At 43.4% G+C, this 24,748-nt stretch overlaps 1 protein-coding gene across 3 annotated transcripts in view; it reads left to right on the top strand.

Annotated features, from left to right (window-relative positions):
* Positions 1-24,748, top strand: part of gabbr1a (gamma-aminobutyric acid (GABA) B receptor, 1a) — a 171,868-nt gene that overhangs the window by 26,862 nt on the left and 120,258 nt on the right. For 2 of the 3 annotated variants that reach the window (XM_060944267.1, XM_060944268.1), the window contains exons 3-5: positions 10,206-10,270; positions 10,392-10,530; positions 10,756-10,941. In XM_060944267.1, coding sequence (XP_060800250.1) covers positions 10,206-10,270; positions 10,392-10,530; positions 10,756-10,941 — 390 coding nt within the window. Of the gene's footprint in view, positions 1-10,205; positions 10,271-10,391; positions 10,531-10,755; positions 10,942-24,748 lie in introns of those variants that run through there. The other variant, XM_060944270.1, reaches the window with a different exon arrangement.

The raw sequence follows: 24,748 nt of genomic DNA, 5'->3' as shown, positions 1-24,748 counted from the left end.
CGCGAGATCAAATTTCTGATGAACTTCAGTTCATGTCTTTGCGCACCGAGTCCGGTGTCGAAACACCCGACATCGCGATTCCCCCTAGTGGCAAAAATCTCCCTCTGTCCATCGACTCAGACACCCATTTCACCGCTGGTGTAATGGCTGCGCTGTGGAACATGTTAGGCGTCGAGGTGAAATTCCATATCGCGTACCACCCTCAATTCTCTGGTCAGGCTGAACGAGCCATTCAAACCATTGTGAGCATGCTGCAAAAGTACATCACAAACCATGGTAAAATTTGTGATGTGAAACTTCCCCTTGGTGCTAAGGGCCATTCGGTCCACCCCTCATTGCGCCACTGAAGTCACACCCTTTGGGATGATGACTGGGCGAGAGTCGGTTCTTCCCCCGCATCTCCTATACAAACCAGAGGCCATGAGCATCGCGATTGCATACACCGCACATCAATATGTCGCCGACCTACAACGCCACCTACAGTCAACCTTTACAGGTGCCCAAAAGAATCTCGATTCGAGAGTAGAAGGACACAAAGCCTACTACGCCCGAATCTCAGAGAAGTTCCTACCACCCTGGTCGAGACCTTTCGATCGTGGGAAAACCGTTCCCCGTCGCGTATCACATTAGGACATCTAGGCCTAATCAAACGCTTTCATATCGATTTCCATGATAATCGAATCAAACCTTTTGAACAGTCCTCACTCCAAAAGGGGGTGGACGACAGCTAGGCCCATCATGTCCACCTAGCTTGTACGCATCACTCAACCATAAGCGTACACTAACATTCCCGGTCAGACTTCACCAACCCAATGAAGTAATAACCCTTCAGTATAACATGGTAGATAAAATACTAAAATCCGCTATTATTACTAGTGTGTATTCATCGCAAATACACCTGGCATATAGTCTTGGCAGTGCTATCCTCACTTTTGTGAATCCACAAAACTTAGGGATGTGCACCTTCGCTAAAGACATCCACTGGGTCTGCCCAGGCAACCCATACATAACACTACACACCTAGCTAGATAAGATGGTCTGTGTCCCCGACAGCTAGCCGCAGTAGCGCACGCTTTCTAGCCAGACCCCCCACTGCTATCACCTTCCCAGAAGATTAGGTTTGCCAACCCAAACACTAATACTTCTTTCCTTCCTTCATTTCTTCTCTTTTCTTGTTTTTTTTTTATGCATAAGAAATTGAACACTACATGTTTCATGTTCCATGTTTAATTTTTTTTGATGTGGTTTTGATCTAGTTAGTTAGATAGTGATTATATGCCCAAAATGCCCATAGTGATTATATTATGCCCAAAATGCCTCTGTCTCCAACTGTCTTACTGGAACTCACAAGTTTACAGTCTTTACAGGACACCATGGACTGTGCAGAGCAAGTCTACCTCAAGGACTATGGACACGGCGATGATACGATACGGTGCTCTCAGTGCTACGACTCCGTCATACCCCTGAGACCAAAAGGGGGACTGTAGGTATCATGCCGCCATCTTGTGTCAGAACTACAATTCCCAGTCCACTTCCGTGTGACCTACGTCACGCGTGGGTGGGATCATCTACGTCATCATACAAGGAAACATAAAACAATGGGACAACGCTTCCATCTTTGCTCTCTCACGTCTGGCTTCCGATGGATCTGGATGTATAAAGAGGCGCTCTCCACCCCAAAAAGACGTCTTCTTTCTTGCAAGATCCATCACTCAGCGCGATCTCCTTACCCTTGGCAAAGGTAAACTCTAGAGTCGCGCGATCTTTAAACTCAACCTGAGTTACAACCGGTTTACTTGCATTAGAAGTGACGTCACGACTGCAGCCCAGGCAGTTAAAAGTTAAGAAGCGATTGAATCCTTTTTAACTCAAAGCGCTGTGCATCTTATTCTGATCAGAGACTTTTCCTCACGAACGCTGAGGTTCGGACCAAGAACCCTCTGCTTTCCACGGGACCCACCCAAGTGCTCCGCTGGACCCGAAAGTTTCTCCGCCTCCATCACGAGCGGCTCACGTGCTCCCACGGCGAGGCCCGAGACTACACCGGCGAATAGTTCTTCATATCTTGCTAAAGGCAGGATTAAGTAAGATTTTGGCATTTGGGCATAATTAGGATAGTCTTAGGAATTTGCTTTTATTTGAAATAGTGTGAATTTAAACCCAGGTTTATTGTTACACTGTTGAACACGCAGCGTGTTGATTTATTTTGGTTCTATGTTCTCTCAATTGTTTAATAGATAGGCTGCGCATGCTTCTCTCTTTTATTCTTTACTACTAACATATAGTTCTCATTATTATACATCTTGATGTCATTAAGATTTCAGTGGATTCAGTATGGTTATGAGCTAGTGGGTTAGCTACAGCTTCGCTTTTGTCTGCTTAGCAACACAAAGCTAATCAAGGCCTACCATGTGCTCAGCAAGCCATCAGGCCTAACAAACACACTTTAGCTAGGCTATAGGGCCTTTCACAAACACATACTAGCAACACAAGGCTAATCTAGGCCTCCACCACGTGTAGTTAGCTACACGAGGCTAAACACAGAGCTAATCCTTTGTTCTGTTTAGATAACATTCTTTTGTTTAGCTACCAACAAGCTAGGCCTCCACCACGTGTAGTTAGCTACACGAGGCTAAACACATGGTCAAGTCTTTCACACTCACTCTCTCTCTCACACACACACACACACACACACACCTCACTGCTTGTATATATTGATTTATCTTTTTATCTTTGTATAATAAATTCATTTATTAAACAAACTGTGTTTATTTGTGTGAACAACAATATCTGAAGTCCCCAATGTTCTCAAAGAATTCAAAAAGGGTGCAAATGTTATATAATATGGTAAGTGATCTTAATAATTTGGAAATGTACCATAATTTAGCTGTTTGGTAATTTATTATTAAGCACCAGGATTAATGGTATGATTCACTAAATGATTCCCTAAATGATTCATTGAACGATTCCCTAAATGATTCACTAAATGATTCATTGAACGATTCACTGAACGATTCACTTCAAATGAGAGTGATTCTATGGTATGATTCAATTCAAACGAGTCAAATTAAATGATTCAATGGGATTGATTCATTTTAATTATTGACCTTCAAAATTTAATGAGACTGATTTAACGAGATTGATCACTTAATTTCAATAATTAACTGATTGCACCCACACATCGATTGCAAAGTCCTTCAAAGAGGCCTTAAGCGTGTCTTTGTATCGTTTCCGTTGCCCCCCGGCTTTGCGTTTGCCCACAGATAATTCTCCATAGAACAGCTGCTTGGGAATTCTGCTGTCTGTCATGCGCGTTAGGTGACCGGCCCATCTGACTTGGGCCCTGCGCATCATGGTGATGGAACTTTGCATGTCTGCACGCTGCAATACCTCTGTATTGGGGACTCTATCCTGCCATCGAATGTTAAGGATTTTCCTTAGACAGTTGAGATGGAACCTGTTGATTTGCTTTTCGTGGCGACGGTAGAGAGTCCATGTTTCACAGCTGTACAGTAAGATTGTAAGAACGACCGCTTTGTACACCTTTAGTTTAGTGTTGATGCGAATGCCTGTTCTCTCCCAGACGGTTCTACGAAGTCTCCCGAAAGCGGCACTAGCTTTCGCAATTCTGCAGTTGACTTCGGCATCTAGGTTGGCCTTATTTGTTAATGTGCTACCCGGATAGGTGAATTCACCAGTCGATTTTAAGCACTTCCCTTTTACAGTGATGGCAGGGTCGTGATGTTGGACTCCAGGGGTGGGCTGATACATGACTTCTGTTTTCTTGATGCTGATGTTGAACCCAAAGTTGTCACAGGCACCAGAAAACTTGTCCATCAGCAGTTGCATGTCCGGCTCTGTCAGCGCATTAAGGGCGCAGTCATCAGCAAAAAGGAGGTCTCTGATCACTGTCTCCTTTACTTTGGTAACAGCTTGCAGACGCCTTAAGTTGTACAATTTTCCATTGCACCGGTATTTGATGTGTATGCCATTGTTGGAATCTCTGAATGCGTCCATTAGCATGGCCGAGAACATCATACTGAACAGGGTTGGGGCCAGGACACAGCCTTGCTTGACTCCATTGGTTACTGGGAAGTCATCCGATGAGTTTCCATCATCAAGAACATGGGCCATCATACCATCATGGAATTGGCGTACCATGGTAATGAACTTTTCGGGGCAACCAAACTTGGCCATGATCTTCCAAAGGCCATCTCTGCTTACAGTGTCAAACGCTTTGGTCAGGTCAACAAAGGTAGTGTAGAGATCTTGATATTGTTCAATGCACTTCTCCTGAAGCTGGCGTGCAGCAAAGATCATGTCGATTGTGCCGCGTCCTGCACGATAGCCGCACTGACTCTCGGGGAGAAGGTCCTCTTGCTCCAGGTGAAGCAACAGGCGGTTTAGCATGACACGGGCCAAGATCTTCCCTGCGATGGAGAGGAGGGAGATCCCACGATGGTTGTCACAGCACTGATGTTTACCTTTGTGTTTGAAAATGTGGACGATGGAGGCGTCTTTGAACTCCTGGGGAAGTTGTTCTTGTTCCCACATGATGTGGTAGAGGCTGACAAGCCTGTTCAGCAGGACGGGTCCGCCTGTTTTGTACACCTCGGCAGGGATGGCATCCTGTCCAGGTACTTTTCCAGATGACATCTGTTTGATCGCTTTCGCAACTTCCACGACCGAGGGGAGGGAGTTAAGTGCAGAGTTAATTGGCACCTGCGGTAGTCGCTGAATTGCCTCATCATTGATAGCTGAAGGACGGTTGAGCACATTGTTGAAATGTTCAGCCCAGCGCTCTAGGATTTGGTTCTTATCAGTGAGCAAAGTTGAACCGTCTGCTGAAAGGAGGGGTGATGCTCCTGAGGACTTGGGTCCGTATACTGCTTTCAATGAGTCGTAGAAACGCTTGGTGTCGTGCTGATCTGCGTACCTTTGGATTTCATCAGCCTTGGCACTGAGCCAGCAGTCTTGCATGCTTCGAAGCTTGGCTCTGATCTTATTACGGATGTTGGCAAAGGCGGCCCTCTTTGATGGGCATGAAGGGTCGCTCTGGTGGACTCTGAGGAGACGATGTTTCACATCCAGCAGTTCATTGATTTCCTTGTCGTTCTCGTCGAACCAATCTTGATTTTTTTTTGTGGTTGGCCCCAAAACCTCATACGCCGTTGAGTAAACTGTATCCCTGAAAGACGCCCATGCTGCCTCAATGTCGGCTTCTAAGGTGCCAGGAGGCTCAGGGAGCTGGTGATCGAAAGCGTTCTTGAGCTCCTGCGCTGCTGTGGTATCTTTCAGTTTGGTTACATTTACCCTCTTGACTACTCTTTGTCCCTGTGGTCTTCTTTTGGGTGGGATATGGAGATTAAGCTTTGAAACAATGAGTCTGTGGTCAGTCCAGCAGTCAGCACCGCACATGGCTCTGGTTACTCGTACATCCCGTCTGTCACAAGCCCTGACGATGACATAGTCAATGAGGTGCCAGTGCTTGGAACGGGGGTGCATCCATGAGGTTTTGTTTCGGGTAGGCAGGCGGAACAAGGTGTTGGTGACTGTAAGGTCGTGCATGGCACACGTCCTCAACAGAAGGTGGCCATTGCTGTTACATTTCCCTATGCCATGTTTTCCAATCACTCGATCCCACACCTTGTAGTCAGTGCTAACATGAGCATTAAAGTTGCCTAGGATGATAAGCTTCTCAGACTGTGGGACTGCAGTGATTAGAGCATCAAGTTCTTCATAGAACTTGTCTTTGGTCTCTTCAGGGTTAGTCATAGTGGGACCGTAAGCACTGATCAGTGTGGCTTTCTTGCCGTTCTCTAGGGGGAGCTGCATTTTCATGAGCCGGTCATTGAGGCCTTGCGGAATGTTGTCGAGCTTTCTTACGATTTCGGATCTGATGGCGAAACCGACACCAGCTTCACGACGCTCTTTCTTGCTACGCCCACTCCAAAAGAAGGTGTACCTGCCACCAGTTTCTGTGAGTTGACCCTTGTCGGCTAAGCGTGTTTCGCTTAATGCAGCGATGTCGACTTTGTAGCGTGCAAGTTCTCTAGCTATGAGAGCTGTTCTTCTTTCTGGTCCTTGGGACAGAGCTGAGTCGAGTAATGTGCGTACATTCCAGGATGCTAAGGTGAGTGGAATTCTTCTCGTATTCTTTGTATGTCGACCGCTATATGGGATCCCCACCAGGCGCGGTATTCTGGCCAGGGTAAATGAAGCAGACTATTTTTAGGGCACCTTTTCTAGCCCCGTCCTCATGCTGTGGAGGCGAGCAGAGTGGTCCTAAAAAGGGCTGCTCGGTCATCTCAGGAGGCTGCCGGACTCCACTGCTGCTTCTTGTCCAGTGGGGAACGACCCTATAGCCTGAGCCGCCTACGTGCAGGATTGTGACTGCAGCTTCCAGTGACTCCACACCTGCTGCTTCGCCACTCCCCTATCGCCGCAGGACTTATGCGGGTGTTAGTGATCAGTTGACATCATGACTGGCGCGTGACTTTGTTTATAGTGAGGGAGATTTGCGCAGAGTTGGCCTCACTCTCTCGTCCAGACCCTTCGTGTCCAGTGGCAAGACATCGTCAAGACGGCTGGGGAAGAATTAGGATGCAGGAGCTGCCGGGAGATGGAAAGTGTTGCCATACAACCGCCTTCGGAGCCCCATTCCGGATTTTCTGTTAGGGTTAACTCCCTTAGCCTTGCACTCTCACCAAGTTTCCCACAAGGCAGTGGGGCTAAATCCATAGCTGGGTGTTTGGTTTGCCGTAACCCTGACGGGGGTGGCTAGGGGGTTGCTCGTACTTGCCAAAGGTACGACCCCAGACTCTGGGGGGCGGGGGCGTCCAACTCCCCGTAGCAGGCTAAGGTCACACGGAACTTTGTCCTGCCCCATGCCCCATAACTCCCCAACTCAGGTGGCAATACATGCATCTTCACTGTCATTGACCATTTTTCTAAGACCACCCATTTCATTTCTCTGCCCAAGCTCCCCTCAGCCAAAGAGACCGCAGAACTACTCATCCACCACGTTTTTTGCCTACATGGTCTGCCTACCAACATTTGTTTCTGACCGGGGTCCTCAGTTCACTGCACAGTTCTGGAGAGCCTTCTGCAAACTCATCGGGGCCACCTGTAGTCTCTCCTCAGGCTTCCACCCACAGACCAACGGCCAGGCAGAATGGGCTAACCAGGCTTTGGAGGTTGCACTCAGGTGCATGGCGTCCAGGGATGCCAGTTCTTAGAGCAAGTACCTACCTTGGATTGAATACGCACATAACACTCTCCCTTCCTCTGCTACAGGTCTCTCGCCACTCCAGTGCTCACTAGGGTACCAACCACCATTGTTCCCCAGCCAGGAGGAGGAGGAGGTTGCCGTACCATCGGCCCAGGCCTTTATACACCGCTGCAGGAGAACGTGGGCATTGGCCTGAAGAAGACTCATTCGCTCCGCACTCGCATCCAAGAAGCAGGCTGACAAACGTCGCTCCAAGGCACCCACCTACCGAGTGGGTCAACGAGTTATGCTCTCCACACGCCACCTGCCACTTAGAGCCATCTCTCGCAAGCTAGCACCCAGGTTCCTTGGACCCTTCCTCATCAAGAAGGTAATCAACCTATGTGCCGTTAGACTGGCATTATCACTCACCATGTGACGTGTTCATCCTACCTTTCATGTATCACAGCTGAAACCTCTGGTTTCTAGTCCTTTGCTCCCACCTTCCAAACCCACTCCTCCTCCCAGGCTCATTGATGGCGGCGAGGCCTACATGTTCAAGAAACTGCTGAAGGTGCGGCTGTGAGGCAGAGGTCTCAGTATCTGGTGGACTGGGAGGGTTACGGTCCCGAGGAGAGAAGTTGGGTCCCCGCCAAGTTCATACTGGACCCAACACTTATCACAGAGTTCCACTGGCAACACCCTGATGCTCTTCCTAAAGTGCCTGGAGGCGCTCATTGTGGGGGGTACTGTCATGATCCGCCCCGGACTTCCACTCCGGAGATTTACTATCTCCCAGTTCAGCACAATCCGGATCCGGGACGGGACTTCCATCTTGCCGGCATTCACTGGTCTGCTTTGCTGTGTATAAATGGGCTGTTCTCAGACGGGGACTTTGCCAGAACGTCTTGTCTGTTTCTCACATTGTTTCTGTGCCATTTTTTTGCTTCCTGGATTTTTGCTCTCTGTTTTGCCTAGTCTTAGCCATAGTTTTTTGCACTCGTGTTTTGTCAGTTTTTTATGTTTTTTGCACTACGTTTTTTGTCTCCAGTTTTTGTCAGAACTATTTTTCATGTTTTTTCATATTAGCACTTTGTCTACCTCGTTGTTGTCTGGATCATTTTTGCTATTTTTGTTCATTGACTCTTTTTGGGCTTTAATTAAATCATTTTTTATTCATTGGATTTCCTGGTTTGTGTTCTGCTATTGGATCCTAACTCACCACATCTCGCCACCCCTAACAAACGGCTTTGTACGGCACACAAAACCTTTTGTCTTAAAATAACGGGATTGATTTTTTTTTCCAGGAGGTAATATTAATTAATTTGTTCACCATACATTTTGAAGCATCTACCTGCCTGTATCGTTTTACAATTTTAAACACCACATTTACAACAGTGCCTCGTACTGGAGTTAAACGTACAGTTTGTAAAGTTCCTGCACCTATAATAGTCAGATAGCTTTTATGATGGTTTAGGAAAAATGTGGAAAAACTTTGTGATATTGTCATATTATATTGGAGCTAGAGTTGCTTCAGATGAGGCATATGGTTTCCTGGCACGGAAATGAACTCCATGTCACAGGAACAAAGTTTCATCAGTCTCCTTAAAATGCACCTCATGAGGAGACGTAGTTTTAAGAACGGGGTTAGGGCCAGTTGTGGGGAAGGTGAGGCTTGTCTATGTTTTCAGAGCACTGGCAAAATGAGTACAGCTAAGAAAATGTCACTCACGTGGATAAAGTGTACCTGTGAACACATTCTGTACCTGTGGTCCTATAAAGTCCTTGTTATCAGCTGACCGGCTTGTCTAAGAATCCTGCAACCTATCAGCTGTGTTTTAACCTATATTTAGTGTTTCATTGTGTACAGCACGTTGCTAGGGCTGTAGGTGATAAGGATTTTAAAAATACACATACAGCACTGTGCAAAAGTCTTAGGCACGTGTAAAGAAATGCTGTAGACCAAAAATGGCTGAAAAAATTGTGAAATGTTTCAGCATTTAAAAAATACTGTAAACAGCAGTAAGCCATAATAAATGAAACAAAGTCAATATTTGGTGAGACGATCCTTTGCTTAAATATTTTATTTATATATATCCATCCATTATCTGTAGCCACTTATCCTGTGCAGGATTGCAAGCGGGCTGGAGCCTATCCCAGCTGACTATGGGCGAGGTACACCCTGGACAAGTTGCCAGGTCATCGCAGGGCTGATACACAGATACAAACAACCATTCACACTCACATCTACGGTCAATTTAGAGCCACCAATTAACCTAACCTGCATGTCTTTGGGTGAAACCGGAGCACCCGGAGGAAACCCACGCAGACACGGGGAGAACGTGCAAACTCCACACAGAAAGGCCCCTGTCGGCCACTGGGTTCAAACCCAGAACCTTCTTGCTGTGAGGTGACAGTGCTAACCATTACACCACCGTGCCACCCAATATAGAGTTGTAATATATAGATAGATAGTAGTCTCAGGTACAGTGAGTGCAGTTTTATAAAGAAATGAGCTGTAGGTTTTACTGAGCATCTTACAGAACCAGCCACAGTTCTTCTGGACACTTTGACTGTCACACTCGCTTCTTTATTTTGCACCAAAATCCAGTAGCCTTCGTTATGTTTTCTTTTTTAATCTGAAAAGTGCTCTCTTATGTAATATGCTGCTCAGATACAAACATTATTTTCTGTAACATTTAATTTTGTGCTGGAAAACGAACGTTTGGACTCTAAAATGTTTTTTTTTCCTGACTCGATAATGTAGAAATCATAAAACAGAAATCTATAAGAAAAGTTGTATGAAGAAAAAATAGGGTGCCTAAGACTTTTGTACAGTACTTTTTTTCAATTCCATAAATCCCTGACTTATCATTCAGTGCTGAAACTAAAAACAGATGTATATAGTGAAGAAAGTATTTTACATTTTGTTATTTCTCTGCGTACACTGGCTTCATCCTCCCTCTCTTGTTCTCGCTCTCTTTCTTTTTATCAGGATGTGCCATCATTCGCCCTCCTAGAGATGGAGGGATTCGTTACAGAGGGCTGACTCAGGAGCAGGTAAAGTGTACTACAGTATTGCTAGCTCAACACATCAGCCTCAGCCCAGAGAGGACATCCTGATAATAAAGAAAGTAATCTCATATCCCATTTCTTGCTCTTTATCTCACGGTCTCTGCAGATTCGCAGTGTGCAGATTTTGCCTGTAGACTATGAGATTGAATACATCTGCCGGGGGAGCAGGGTGATTGTGGGCCCGAAGGTGCGGAAGTGTCTCCCTGATGGCACATGGACAGATATGGACCAGCAGAGCAGATGCTGTAAGCATTGAGCCTTTTGAATTATGCATTATAAACAGTAGCTTGCATTATTTTCAGGATTAGCCTCAGTTTAATCCTTTTACAACAATTTAACTGAAAATGTTAGAGAATTTCATGTCATTTTTAAACACACCATCGATTTTAGTAAGTGGGTGAGTTGAACATGTGAGTTAATTTGGTTCTAAACTGCACAGAGAATAAACTAATTGTCTCACTGTCCCTCAGTGTTTCTGTGTCCCCATGTGTGGACGTCTTTGGAGAACGGCAGAGTGACACTGCGACCCCCTGGACCTCCAGTAGAAGGCACTGTGCTCCATTACAACTGTCATGCTGGCTTCCTGTTGGAGGGCAAGAACGTTTCCCGTTGCACCAAGCAGGGCAATTGGGACTCGCCCAAACCACTGTGCATTTGTGAGTTATCATGGATTTTAGTGCATAGTATATGTTAGCTATCAGAACAGGGATCAGTTTTATTGGCCGTGTATGCATACATACTGTAACTATATAAACAACAAACAACAATAATTAGCAGCAGTGATGTAATTCCTTCTAATGTTTAATAAACCTACGGAGAATGATTGTGCAAATTCAGATATAAAATAAATATGTACAGTAAAAAGTTTTTCAGGATTGTTGTAACGTGTATTACACAAGTGCTGCTCAATGTATGTATATATTACAGGCTAAAATTGCAGGTCAGGTGGAATTTTTCAACCTAGGTTAGAATTTTTAACCCAGTTCATAATTTGCTACTTGTATTAGGGAGATTTACTGTATCTAGGGTTAGGATTTGGGAAGACTTTGTATTTTAAGCTACTTGATGACTCTACCAGTAAGACTGAACTCATTAATAAATAAATTTTATATATATATATATATATATATATATAAAATTCCTTCCATTGCAGTTGTTGCTGGTATAGTGGCTAAGTTGTTGGGTTAAGGTTCTGAGTTTGAATCCTGGTTAAGTATGAAAATTTTTTTTTTTTTAATGCTAATTAGGTAGATAGGAATAGGTAGATGGACAAACAAGAGGAAATACTAGGTAAGTGTAGACAAAGAGGATGTGGATGGAAGAAAGAGAGACAAAAGAAGTGATGGAAAATCCCTTTTAAGAATCTTAGATAATCCAAAAGTTTACCTCTGGTGGAAATTATGAACTCGGTTAAACATTTTAACCCAGGTCAAAAAAGAAAATCACCTAGACTGAAATTTTTTGACCTGTAACATATATAAAGGTAATTTGTATTGAACAGTAGAGGAAAGACGTTGCATCAGGCACACTGCTGATCACAGTACTGTTATATTTAGATTGGATTAAGAATGTTCTTAAGGCACGTGATTGTCCATGAGGTTGACTTCCTCTGTAAAGTATCTGTTCCTGTTTCTGACTGTTTAAAAATGAATTTGATTTACTGTTTAAATTAGGCTTTCTGAAGCCAGTTATTGCATGTATATATGACAGCATGTCTGGAAATCTATAGAACTGGAAAGCAAGCAAGCAAGCTAGTATTCATAAGGAACAGTTCACTCTCAGTTACACTTTCCTCTGTTTGGAGTGGCCCGTGACCACTAGAGCAATACAGCAGATACACACTTGTCAGTTTCTGAGTTGTGAGAGAACATCATGGCTATTGGTTTTGCTATACTTTAAAATGATGATGTTTCTGTGATGTGAACTGTCTGCTTCTAAAATATGGTAACATAAACGTCGCAAAAATCTCGGCTATAAGAGTGGGATCCCTCCTGGTGATACCCTTATAACAGTCACCTTTTCATTATATTCTTGTCCTCTGGACAGACACAGTCCGAACACAGGAAATTGTTTCCCTTTAATGCCTTGCAGGTCTTTAACTTGCATTCTGTTTTCTCTCAATACCTGCTCTCAGATGACAGAAATTATACAGGTAAGACCTGGAGGTTAAATTACACTTATTATTACATTTTGTTCAAAAGAATTCTCAAAATGATAATTTTATGAAAACCAATGAATAAAACAGCTCTATCTATCTATCTATCTATCTATCTATCTATCTATCTATCTATCTATCTATCTATCTATCTATTCTCTTATTCTATCCACATTCACTGGATGTGAGCAATTGTGTGCTCTGATTGGCTACTCTCTACTACTAGGATATCAGCTCATATACCACGAGTAGAGAAAAACAAAATGGCGGCACGTTTTGCTGAAACAACCAAGGACGAAATAAAAAACCCCAAAATACGAAAAAAAAGCAACAAAATATGGAGTGAAAGTATTTGATGGGAAGAACGTATCTTTTTTTATTTTTCAAGGATTATTATTATAAAATTTTTCACAAATTGCTCCTGTCATTTCGCCACTTTGTTTACATTCTAAGCGGAAATGATTTTGTGTATAAAGTTCTTATTTATCGAACTTGCTCATCTCATCTCATTATCTCTAGCCGCTTTATCCTGTTCTACAGGGTCGCAGGCAAGCTGGAGCCTATCCCAGCTGACTACAGGCGAAAGGCGGGGTACACCCTGGACAAGTCGCCAGGTCATCACAGGGCTGACACATAGACACAGACAACCATTCACACTCACATTCACACCTACGGTCAATTTAGTCACCAGTTAACCTAACCTGCATGTCTTTGGACTGTGGGGGAAACCGGAGCACCCAGAGGAAACCCACGCGGACACGGGGAGAACATGCAAACTCCGCACAGAAAGGCCCTCGCCGGCCATGGGGCTCAAACCCGGACCTTTTTGCTGTAAGGCGACAGTGCTAACCACTACACCACCGTGCCGCCCTATCGAACTTGCTAAAAATAAAAATACTCTGTTTCTCAAAATCCAGTGAATGTGGATAGAATAAAACAGTTATTCCACTCAGTCTCATCGTACATGGCTTATAGCCAACTCGGCGCTACACGACTTGTCAGCTATCCGGTCATGTACGATTTCGATTTTGTGGAATAACTGTTAAATATCTTAGCTCTTGGGTCTGAAGTTAGAAGCCTTTTGCAATGATATTGTTAATTTTGTGATTAATATGCTGTAGTGCGGTGGTGTAGTGGTTAGCTCTGTCGCCTCACAGCAAGAAGGTCCTGGGTTCGAGCCCCGTGGCCAGCGAGGGCCTTTCTGTGTGGAGTTTGCATGTTCTCCCCGTGTCTGCGTGGGTTTCCTCCGGGTGCTCCGGTTTCCCCCACAGTCCAAAGACATGCAGGTTAGGTTAACTGGTGACTCTAAATTGACCGTAGGTGTGAATGTGAGTGTGAATGGTTGTCTGTGTCTATGTGTCAGCCCTGTGATGACCTGGCGACTTGTCCAGGGTGTACCCCGCCTTTCGCCCGTAGTCATTTGGGATAGGCTCCAGCTTACCTGGAACCCTGTAGAACAGGATAAGTGGCTACAGATAATGGATGGATTGGATGGATGTGCTATAGTGCTCTTATAACTGAAGTGATTGTCATGGTGAAGTGCAAGCTTCAGTTGTAATACTTATTTTGAACTCAAGAGGGTGGTCTTTTACCAAGAGTAAGAAAATAGTTTTCGTGGGAAATGTAGACTTAAGCAAACAGAAGAATTCAACAATGAAGCATGTTGGAGCAGGAGAAATGGTAAACGGTGTTTGTGCATCTTTTATATGTTCCTCATATATGTAAAGCAGTGCATTTTTAATAATATTTCATAATACTTGAACAAATAAATGGTTGTGTGTCACCATACTCCATACATAAAATGACTGATTTTATAAGAATGTCTAGTAAAGAATACAATTTCATCTTTGACACAATGCTCTGGGTTTTGTTCATCCAGCAAATATCTACTGCTTTTTTAGGCTAATTATCAGTTCTCCCATCCATCCATCCATCCATCCATCCATCCATCCATCCATCCATCCATCCATCCATCCAGTGTTTCTCCTCCGGTTTTCCTTCCTTCATTGCTTCCTGACCTTGCGTTCATTCTATTGTTAACACACCCAGAGAGATATCTGCTTATTTATGTTAGTGCACTCTCAGCAGCATGAGGATTAACTTTTATCCTGTGTGCATATGTATGTGTGAGTGTTTAAGTATTTCAATTTAAATTTCAATTTATTTGATAGCGCATGCAACAACAGTCTGTCTCACAAAGAAGCCTTAGAGTTCAGACGCCTAATGAGCAAGCTGAAGGCAAATGTAACACGAAAAAACACTATAGTAACATCGGGAAGAAACCTGGAGGTGAACTCAGGCTCAAAAATTGTGTGCCGGACTTCTCTGGTCAGTAACAGAGGAATTACGGTACTCCGACCGGAAAACAGTAGTCTAGCAGAAAACAGCCGTGATAAATGAATGTAAAATGATGGTGCAGGGCACGAAAAAAAGCTTACAGTTTAATCCAGGGATTATCAGACAAGCTAAAGTGCAGCTAATTAACACATCACATCACAACAGGCGTGTAAAAGGGAGATGATGAGAGTTTGTGTGGTCTCTGGGCAGTCAGGGAGGTGGATGGCACACCCAGCTGGCTTCTGAAGGAAATAATAGCAGCACCTCAGGATTCTGCACTCAAATTATCTCAGGTAACAGGATGTAAAGCTTAGCAAGTGTGTTGAACAGTACTTGACATATGGTTTACATGATAATCATAGTGCAAGCTGAGATTCGTGCATGCCTGGATATAACAACTGAACTAAAATGGAGAGACAGAAGGCAGCACAGGCATGAGGGCACCCTGAGACATCAGACTCCCTCCAGAACGTCATCACTAACCTGAATGAGTGTGTCACAGTGGTGGGATGACAGCACCAGCATCCCACTTTACCTTACTTCTTTTATTCAGGTATTAATTACCATATGCCTGATTGAACAAGTTTTCAGCATATTCTTGAGAGTTTATAATTATTTGTGTGCTTGTCTGGATGGGTTTGTGGGAAAAGTCTCCACTTGTGTAAAAAAAAAAAAATCTTGGTACTGATAGGGAGCCAGGAGCTTGTGATCATCCATTTGCTATGCTGCTTATCCATTGTGGGTGAGCTGGAGCCAATCTAAGCTAACACTGGGTGAGAGGCAGGGTACACCTGGGACATGTCACCAGTCGATCGCAGCGCTAACACAGGGTGACAGACACTCACATTCACAGGCAATTTAGAGTAGCCGGTTGACTTAATCTGTATGTCTTTGGACTGTGAGAGGAAACCTGAGCACCCGAAGAAACCCAGACAAGCACAAGGAAAATGTGCAGACTCCACACAGAAAGGCCCCGGTCAACCAGAAGATTTGAACCCAGAACCTGCTTGCTGAGAGGCAACAGTACCAACCACTGCACCACCTAGCTTGTGAACAATATATCACAAATCCATCCATTACCCGTAACCGCTTATCCTGTGCAGGGTCATGGGCGAGCTGGAGCCTGTCCCAGCTGACTATGGGCGAGAGGCGGGATACACCCTGGACAAGTCGCCAGGTTATTGCAGGGATGACACAAAGACAAACAACCATTCACAGCTACGGTTAATTTAGAGCCACCAATTAACCTAACCTGCATGTCTTTGGACTGTGGGGGAAACCAGAGCACCCGGAGGAAACCCACGCAGACACGGGGAGAACATGCAAACTCCGCATAGAAAGGCCCTCGTCAGCCACTGGGCTCGAACCCAGGACCTTCTTGCTGTGAGGCGACAGTGCTAACCACTACACCACCATGCCGCCCTAAATCACAAATCATAATAGATTGATTTCTTTGGAGTAAGACCCTTTAAGGAATTATAGATCAGTCGCTGCATTTTAATAAATGGGAATTTTTATTTGTTGTGCAACTAAAACAGAGTTGACAAAATAGGGTTAATATGATCAGATTTTTTAAAAGCAAAAATTCTAGTTGCTGAATTTTCATTTAAAGCTAGACTGCCTTTCAGATTTTTCAAGTGTAGGTCATAAAAAGAATTTCCCCTGACACCCAATTATTTTTGTTTAATAGACTGAAAGCTACTGAATTCGAATCACAGACTTCCAATTTTATTAGTTTTTTTTAAAATACAACAATTAATGAATATAGGGCCACATAGCCCTAATTTCTCTACTGTTTTTTTTCCTGCGTCACCATTACCTAATTCAAGATACTACGTCATGCATGATGTGGTGGGCTTTCCCTGTTTGTGCAAGGCATTGTGGGATACAAATTTGAAACAGGAGTGGAAAATGGAGGACATGAGTGTGCGAATGAAACGTGAAAGACCGACTACAGTAACGAAAGCGAGAAGAAAAGACGTTATGTTGCGAAGAAAAGCAAACGCAGGACCAAACTAATAAATATTAGCGGCCAGTGAGCACCTCGGTGTGATAAGCTGTTCGTTTAGTGACAAAATGATGTAACTGGCAGTGCACGGTCAAGCTAAACCTGTAGATGGCAGTAATGCAACACTGGATGCCAGCTGCTGTAAAATCCAAAACATGAAGAAGACTACAATTTATGCTGACAACCCAGTCCTCGCAGATGGCATCTGCGAAGCCCCCCCCCCTTCGCAGACGCTCTGCGCGCACCTCCCAAAAATTGTGACCACCGCAGACAGCCTCGCAGACAAGAGGGCTCTGACTGGTCCACTCTACATCCGCTGTACACGCACTTCCGCTTCCCTACTTTCCCGGTTTGTTTTGTTTTCACTACCGCCATTTTTAAAAACACGAGCGAAGATGGAGCAGCACGAAGAGCGGTTGATTGAGGAATTGAGGAAGTACGTACATCTATACGACTCCAGTTCTAGTCATTATAAGTAACCGGAGGATAAACACTCCACTAACCACACCCACCAACTACTCCTAGCGACTTCGCGCCCCCTTGCGTTGTGGCGGTGAATAACATCGCGCACGCCTATTACTCCCCGCTCAACGATAAATTACAACTGTCTGCGAAAAGCTATCTGCGAAAGCCTTGTCGCAAGAGCATGCAGAAGCCTTAAGGTAAACTTGCGCATGCACACATGGACTTCCTCTGTCTGCTTGACTGCGTGAAGCGAGCGATTTTATTCTCATTATTTGCTCGGGAATCCCCTCAAATTAAATAACTTCCCAGCCACAGAATGGCCTTTTTTTTTTTTTTAGATATTACAGAAATAAACATATATCACAATGACCAAATTTCAGAGGGATCTAAATTTCATCGATTTTATGAAATTGAAAGGCTGTCTACTTTTAATTGGAATAATTAAGTTATTCCATGAAATTGAGTCGTACATGAACTGATAGCTGATGAGGTGCATAGCGCTGACTTGCCTATAAGCCATGTACAACGAGATTGAGTGGAATAACTGTTTTATTCTATCCACATTCACTGGATTTTGAGAAACAGTATTTTTATTTTTTGCAAATTCGATAAATAAAAACTTTATACAAAATGTCTGACAAAATCATTTCCGGTTAGAATGTAAACAAACCAGCAAAATGACAGGAGCAATTTGTGAAAAATGCGATAATAATAATAATTCTTGAAAACAAAGATACGTTCTTACCATCAAATACTTTTATTCCACACTTTGTTGCTTTTTTATTTTCTGGGGTTTTGTTTTCAAGTAGAGTTTTTATTTCATCCTCTGTTGGTTCAGCAAAATGCTCCTCCACTTTGTTTTTCTCTACTCACGATGTGTGAGCTGATAGCCTAGTAGCAGACTCACAGCTTGTGAACAGGCAAGGCAAGCAACTGCTTGGGGCCCCCCTGAGAGTCAGGGCCCGAGGGCTTATTTATTTTGTTTTTTATTGTTTTTATTGTTCTTTACCATTGTATTTTCACATTTGGAATTTAAAAAACTTTGGTTTCATACATTTTTCATTGGTGTCAGATTATTTATAACATATTGGTGATGAACACTACTGGTCAGAAGGGCCCCCTGGAAATCTTTGCTTGGGGCCACAACAGACTCTAGAATCGCCTCTGCCTAGTAGTAGAAAGTAGCCAGTCAGAGTGTGCAATTGCTCATATCCAGTGAATGTGGCTAGAATAAATAGTATTATATCCCTCATCAAAATATTCCCGTGCAGCAGTGATTGGCCAATGATGGCTCATATGACGTAAAATAGCTCCACCACTGATTAAGCGATGTATTTGGTGATGTCAAAAAAAAAAAAATGGATATGGTGTGAGTCAGTCATAATTTCAAGATATACGGCTGACTATACGTTTGTTGTTATCGAGGCGTTGATGATGTGTGCAAGTTCCGCTTGTTTAGTCGATCATTCCTTTTATATTTGTATTTTTAATTTTTTTTTTAATTTCTATTTTTTCACTTGACATACCTGACAACAATCTTCCCGCTGTGGTCCGAGTCCATCATGAGTTTACACACTACACCAGACGTGTGCCATTATACGGTGGTATGCAAAAGTTTGGGCACCCCTGGTCAGAGTTGCTGTTGCTGTGAACGGTTGGGCAGGTTGAGGATGATGCTTAGCGAGGCAGGTGAGAGCATGGTACATTACACATGCGCAGGTCGAAGGTCACTCTAATGTAAACAACAAATATGGCTGCCTCCAGTGAGTTTATGCCAAGATTCAATCTTAACACTTTTAGTTTTGAATTTTTTGATGAGAGATATAAATCAAATATACCATGCACTGAGAGGCATCAGTAATTATGGATTCTCTTCGATGATTGGCATCGTACTATTTTCTTCAGGGTTGCGCGTCTCACAAAATAGTACTATGCCAGTCACCAAAGAGAATCCATAATTTCAACCGGAGCCTCTCAGTGCATGGTATATTTGATTTATATGAAGCGTCTGTACTTGGAGTCAAAAAAGTCATGAAAATGTAATGTAAAATCAGGCACTTGGTATCTCGCACCCTTGGGGCTGAGTAAGAGCATCTCTGGATTTAGTAAGAGATGCTTCACATCAAGGCCTGCGTGTCCTCACATGGTCCACTGTCTTACTCAGATGTTGGCCAGTGGGTACAGTTATGTGGTATTATTGCAGATATAAAAGTTACCACCATGTTCACAGATAACTCTGATAACTCTACCCAATGGAAGCATACACACACATCAGGCATAAAACACAACAGGGCATGCTGTAATAAGAAAATAATCCACAGTGGGATTGGTGTGATACTTGCTGAAATTGATGATTTTAGTATAACAGCATAGCTTGAAGTGTTATATTCTTCTTATAACACAGCAAATTTTATTTTATTCATGAATAACACCAGGATTGTATTGTATATTTAATACCAAGGAATGTCTGTGAGACAAGTTAGTTCCTGTTATTGCTTGTATCAGTGTTTCTCAACCACTGGGCCATGAAGCGCCATCTCGTGGGCCGCGAAGTGCCATCTAGTGGACCGTGAAATTTTTTTTTCAAGTTGAAGTTAATTTTTTTACTTGTAGTAGGGTACAATTGCTGGGTTGCATCCAACGTCACATCTGCCTCATTAAGCTACAGTCACACTACAGCTCGTGATGTTTTGCGATGGGTTTGAAAATGAGGCATTTTGGTGGCGATATACACATGAGTTAAAGGGCTGATGACACGAACATGACTCTATGCAATTTCTTAAATAAACTATACAACATGGCAAACATGTTAGATTTCTGTTATAATTACGTGAAAAGAAGCTGTTATTACGCAAATATCCAACTTTTAATTGCACAGCGCAAGAAAACTGGGTCCGTGGCTCGCGGCCATGTTGTGACGTCAGCGGGAGAACACGCTGCGGTTCACTGGCTGTTCTACTCTGGTTCTACTCAATGGAAATGGCGCATGAAAACGCCGGTTAACTCTCTAGTGCTAGCTCTTCCTCTTCTGGGAGTCTAGAATTGTGTTGATCTCTTCCAAATAGAATCTATGATAGCCTACCGTCTTTACCCTTTGCCTCTCGTTGCTAGGTGGCAGTTACATGAAAGCCGCAAGCTTTCACAAGCAAGTACATGACTGATATCACGCCAACTTTATGATTACATTATGATTATCATGTAGAATCTATAGCTCTACGTACCTTTATCTTATGTCGTTTCACAACACATGTTCTGACAGGAGGACTGTCTTTGGATCCGGCATAGCTACTAGTAGACCCCCTCTGGAATACTGGCAGTGTTGCCAGATTGGGAGGTTTCCCGCCCAGTTGAGCGGTTTCAAGTGCATTTTGGTGGGTTTTGAACATATTTTGGGCTGGAAAACTTCAGCAGTATCTGGGACAGACATCTGTCCTTACCACAAGGATAATGTTTAATTTGTACACTGTCCCTTTTAAAAATAAAATAAACTCTAAAGTCTCAGGTAAATTTCCCATTCATTTCTATGGAGTTTTTGGAAAACTGCACACATCCCCCCGTGGCCCTTGACGAATCCAGCGCACCCTATGACGTCATTTTCAACCCTGAAAGTTTTGTCGCCATTTTGAGTTTTGTGCAAATCAATCATGCTGCTTCTCCTCCCTCAATTTTTTACCAATTTCTCACAGATACTGCTGACGTTTTCCAGCCCAAAATATGTTCAAAACCCACCAAAATGCACTTGAAACCGCTCAACTGTGCGGGAAAAATCCCAATCTGGCAACACTGTGTAGGCACTGCTGATGGTAGTAACACACGTTTGTGCTGAACTGAACACCCAAGAGATTCTTTTAAGCTGGGAAGGGTGTCAAAACAATCCAAATCGAAGTGTTCAGAGCACAGGACGGATGTTGGTGAGGGCTCCCACTTGTCACGAGTGCGCCTGACTTGCTTCACCCACTTCGCATGCAGCTCGGGATCTCTGGGAAACTTGAATAAACTTACCCCACCCTTGTAGGTTTTGGAGCAAAAGCCGGCAACACAACGCGAAGGCATAATAACTAATATATATATATATATATATATATATATATATATATATATATATATATAATGTATAATAATACTAATAATGACAAACTGAACACCTGTCGCATCAACAATAAACTGGTAAGTTAGGAGGAAGGTTCTTTCGCTGACGTCATATAGCTCCTCCTCCTCCGTCTCCTGGGTGCTGCAGCCCCGTCAAATTTGCCCAAATAGCCGCATTTTTTATCATAACTTGTAAAATAGGCGCCTTCGTGAATTAATATATGGATCATCGGGAATTACTTTTTATGTTATAAAACATCGCCAAAGATGTCAAAAACGTGTCATCAGCACTTTAAAAGTTGTGGTCACACAGCAGGTGAACACTTGACTGTCACGCCTTTGCGCACTTGAGTCTGGCGCAGCTCGAGCAGCCGCGCGCACTCACGGAGCACATGGTGTGCACGCTTGGGACCCAGTCGTTATGGGAAACACCTGATATTGATTTGAGTGCAGTCAGCACGCGCAGATACGGAAGCTGTTTTCACAGACACTTTGGGAAGTATTATCATTATCGCTGTCACGTTTGTTTCTAGCCATGTTTACAGCGCTGTTTAAATACTCTGCTTTATGATTCTGCTTTCTGTTTTGCTTTTGTAAATATCACGCCTGCTAATAAACACTCTTCCTGCACTTAGATCCATCTATCGCCATCTATCTTGTAGTGTCCTGATCCCCAGATCTTTAACCCAGCCACATATAAAAAGTTGTACGCCTTCATGCTCTCCCAGGTTTTCATCTGTGTGTCCGTGTAGAACGATGTCTGCAGCACCAGGTAGTTTGAGATGTCGGGGAACTCAACGGATGGATAATTTTCCAACTCATCAGAAAAATCCTTCTTTGTTAGCGTGTAAGGATCTAATCCCATTGAGTGGTTTCTATATCCACTTCTTTTGAGTGTACTTCTTTGTTTTAATAACTTGGTTGTTTGCTGAACACAAACATAGCAATAAGTTCTTGTGTTAATCACCCAGACTCCACTTTTGGATCATTAATCCCTTTTGGCTGAGAATGCCCTGCATGCATATTGGCTTCTGGAACATCCATACAGTTCTAAATACAATACCTACAATTAAAAACAGTTTGTTTTTATTGCATTTATTTAATTCCTGGGCTCCCATCTGTAACAGGGAATGATGTTGCATTCTGTTAATGCACTTTACAGTAGATTATTAGATTCTAATAGAATAGATGAGCCAAAATAATTGGGGAACTTTTTTAATGGGCCCCGACTCATTACAAATATGAATAGGTGGGCCTCAAAGCAGAAAAGGCTGAGAACCCCTGGGCTATATTATAGCAGCTATAAACACTTGTTCCCTGACCAGCTTCTTTTTCTCTCTCTTGATATTAATAATATAAAAATGCAGCTTGTCATGCTACTGAGATACTGGAAAGTGCAAAGTCCTCTGTCTTGAAGACTTACTGACCTTTACAAAGCGCTGACACTAGAAACTTCCATAAATATTGAAGATAAAGTACTGTGCAAAAGTCTGAGGCACGTATAAAGAAATGCTGAAAGCAAAGCTGCCTTCAGAAATAATGAAATTAAATATTTCTACTTCAAAATCACTATAAGTCACAGTAAGCAATAATAAACCAAACAAAGGCAATATTATCATTATTTTTTTTTAATGCATCAGTATTCTCAGGAATACTTTGTGCAATTTTATAAGAAAATTGGCTGGTTTTCTGAAGCATGTTATGGCCCTTTTCCACTACCCTTTTTCAGCTCACTTCAGCTCGCTTCAGCTCACTTCAGCCCGACACGGCTCGCGTTTCGACTATCTAAGAGCAGCATGACTCAGCTCGCTTCAGCCCTGCTCAGCCCCCAAAACTCGCATGGTTTTGGAGTGGGGCTGAAGTGAGCCAAACCGAGCTGAGTGAGGCTGGGGGCGTGAGGAGACACTCCCCTGTGCACTGATTGGTGAGGAGGAGTGTCCTCACATGCCCACACACGCCCCGCGAGCACGCTGGGATCTGTAAACACCGTAAACCCGGAAGAAGGAGAATTACGAATTACGAGAATTATGAAGCCTTATGCGCCTCGCCTCATCTATACGCTCTTGCCAGTATCTGTTGGCGTTGTCGGTGACAACAAGCCACAGCACCAAGACCAGCAACACTAACGACTCCATGTCCTCCATGTTTATTGTTTACTCTCCGGGTTGTGAAACTACCGCTTAAAAGGTCACTGATGTCACTGTTTGCGCCGCATAATGACATCACCTGACGTCCACCCACTTTCGCTAACTCCACCCAATGTGTCCACCCACTTCCAGCCAGCACGGTTCAGCGCGGTTGTAGTCGAAATGCAACTCCAATAGCCCCGCTCAGCTCGACTCAGCCCAACTCAGCACGGCACGGCTCAGCCCAACTCAGCTGCGTTGGTAGTGGAAAAGCGGCATTAGAGAACCTGCCACGGTTCTTTTGGAGACTTTCACTGTGGCACTTGCTTCTGTTTTTTGCAGGTAAAACCCAACAGTCTTTATGATGTATTTTGTCTATGTTACTTTCTTTACTGACATACAAACATTTTTCTGTAACATTTAGATTTTTTGTTCTAAAAGAAATCTGTGCAGAAGTCATAAAAATAAACATTAAGACAACATCTGTATTAAATATTTTGGATTCTTGTGGCTTTTGCACAGTACTATACAGCTCCGTACAGAAAACTTCACCATACCGTATCAGCCATCTTTGTCAAATAACATGCTTTATTAATCCATTTATTATTAGTCTTAGATTAAGTAGATCATCCACCATACAGGTGCCTGTGACTGAGCTGTTACTTTAGAAAAGATAACATATATTCTATATATTCTAATTATTGTCAGAAAGCTGTTCGAAAGAATTAATTTGAAAATTAAACTGTACTTTGATATGAAGTGCTGTACCATGAGGAGGCCTGGTGCCCACTGAGTGTTCCAGTTCATTTCAGAAGTGTTCAGTGGGGATAAGGTCAGGGCTCTGTGTAGGTAACTTGAATTCTTCCACACCAACCTTGGCAAACTATGTCTTCATAAACCTCACTTTGTGCACAGGGTTTCTGGACACTGAGTGGGGTGGCACGGTGGTGGAGTGGTTAGCGCTGTTGCCTCACAGCAAGAAGGTTTTGGGCTTTGTTATGCTGGAACAGGTTTGGGGCTCCAGTTCCAGCGAAGGGAAATCTTAATGGTACAGCATACAAAGACATGTGATACAATTATGTGCTTCCAACTTTGTTGCAGCAGTTTGTGGAAGGCCCAAATATGGGTCTCAAGGTCAGCTGTCCACATACTTTTGGTCATATAATTGATGGATATGCTTCCATAAACTTAGTTGCTGAAATCATAGATAAATCGATGGCTTGATCTCATCTCATCATTTCTAGCCGCTTTATCCTGTTCTACAGGGTCGCAGGCAAGCTGGA

This window comes from Neoarius graeffei, chromosome 17 (genome assembly GCF_027579695.1).
Source record: "Neoarius graeffei isolate fNeoGra1 chromosome 17, fNeoGra1.pri, whole genome shotgun sequence".
Classification (NCBI taxonomy): Eukaryota; Metazoa; Chordata; class Actinopteri; order Siluriformes; family Ariidae; genus Neoarius; species Neoarius graeffei.
The sequence above is the reverse complement of the archived record's forward strand: the minus strand, read 5'-3'. Positions and strand labels throughout refer to the sequence as shown.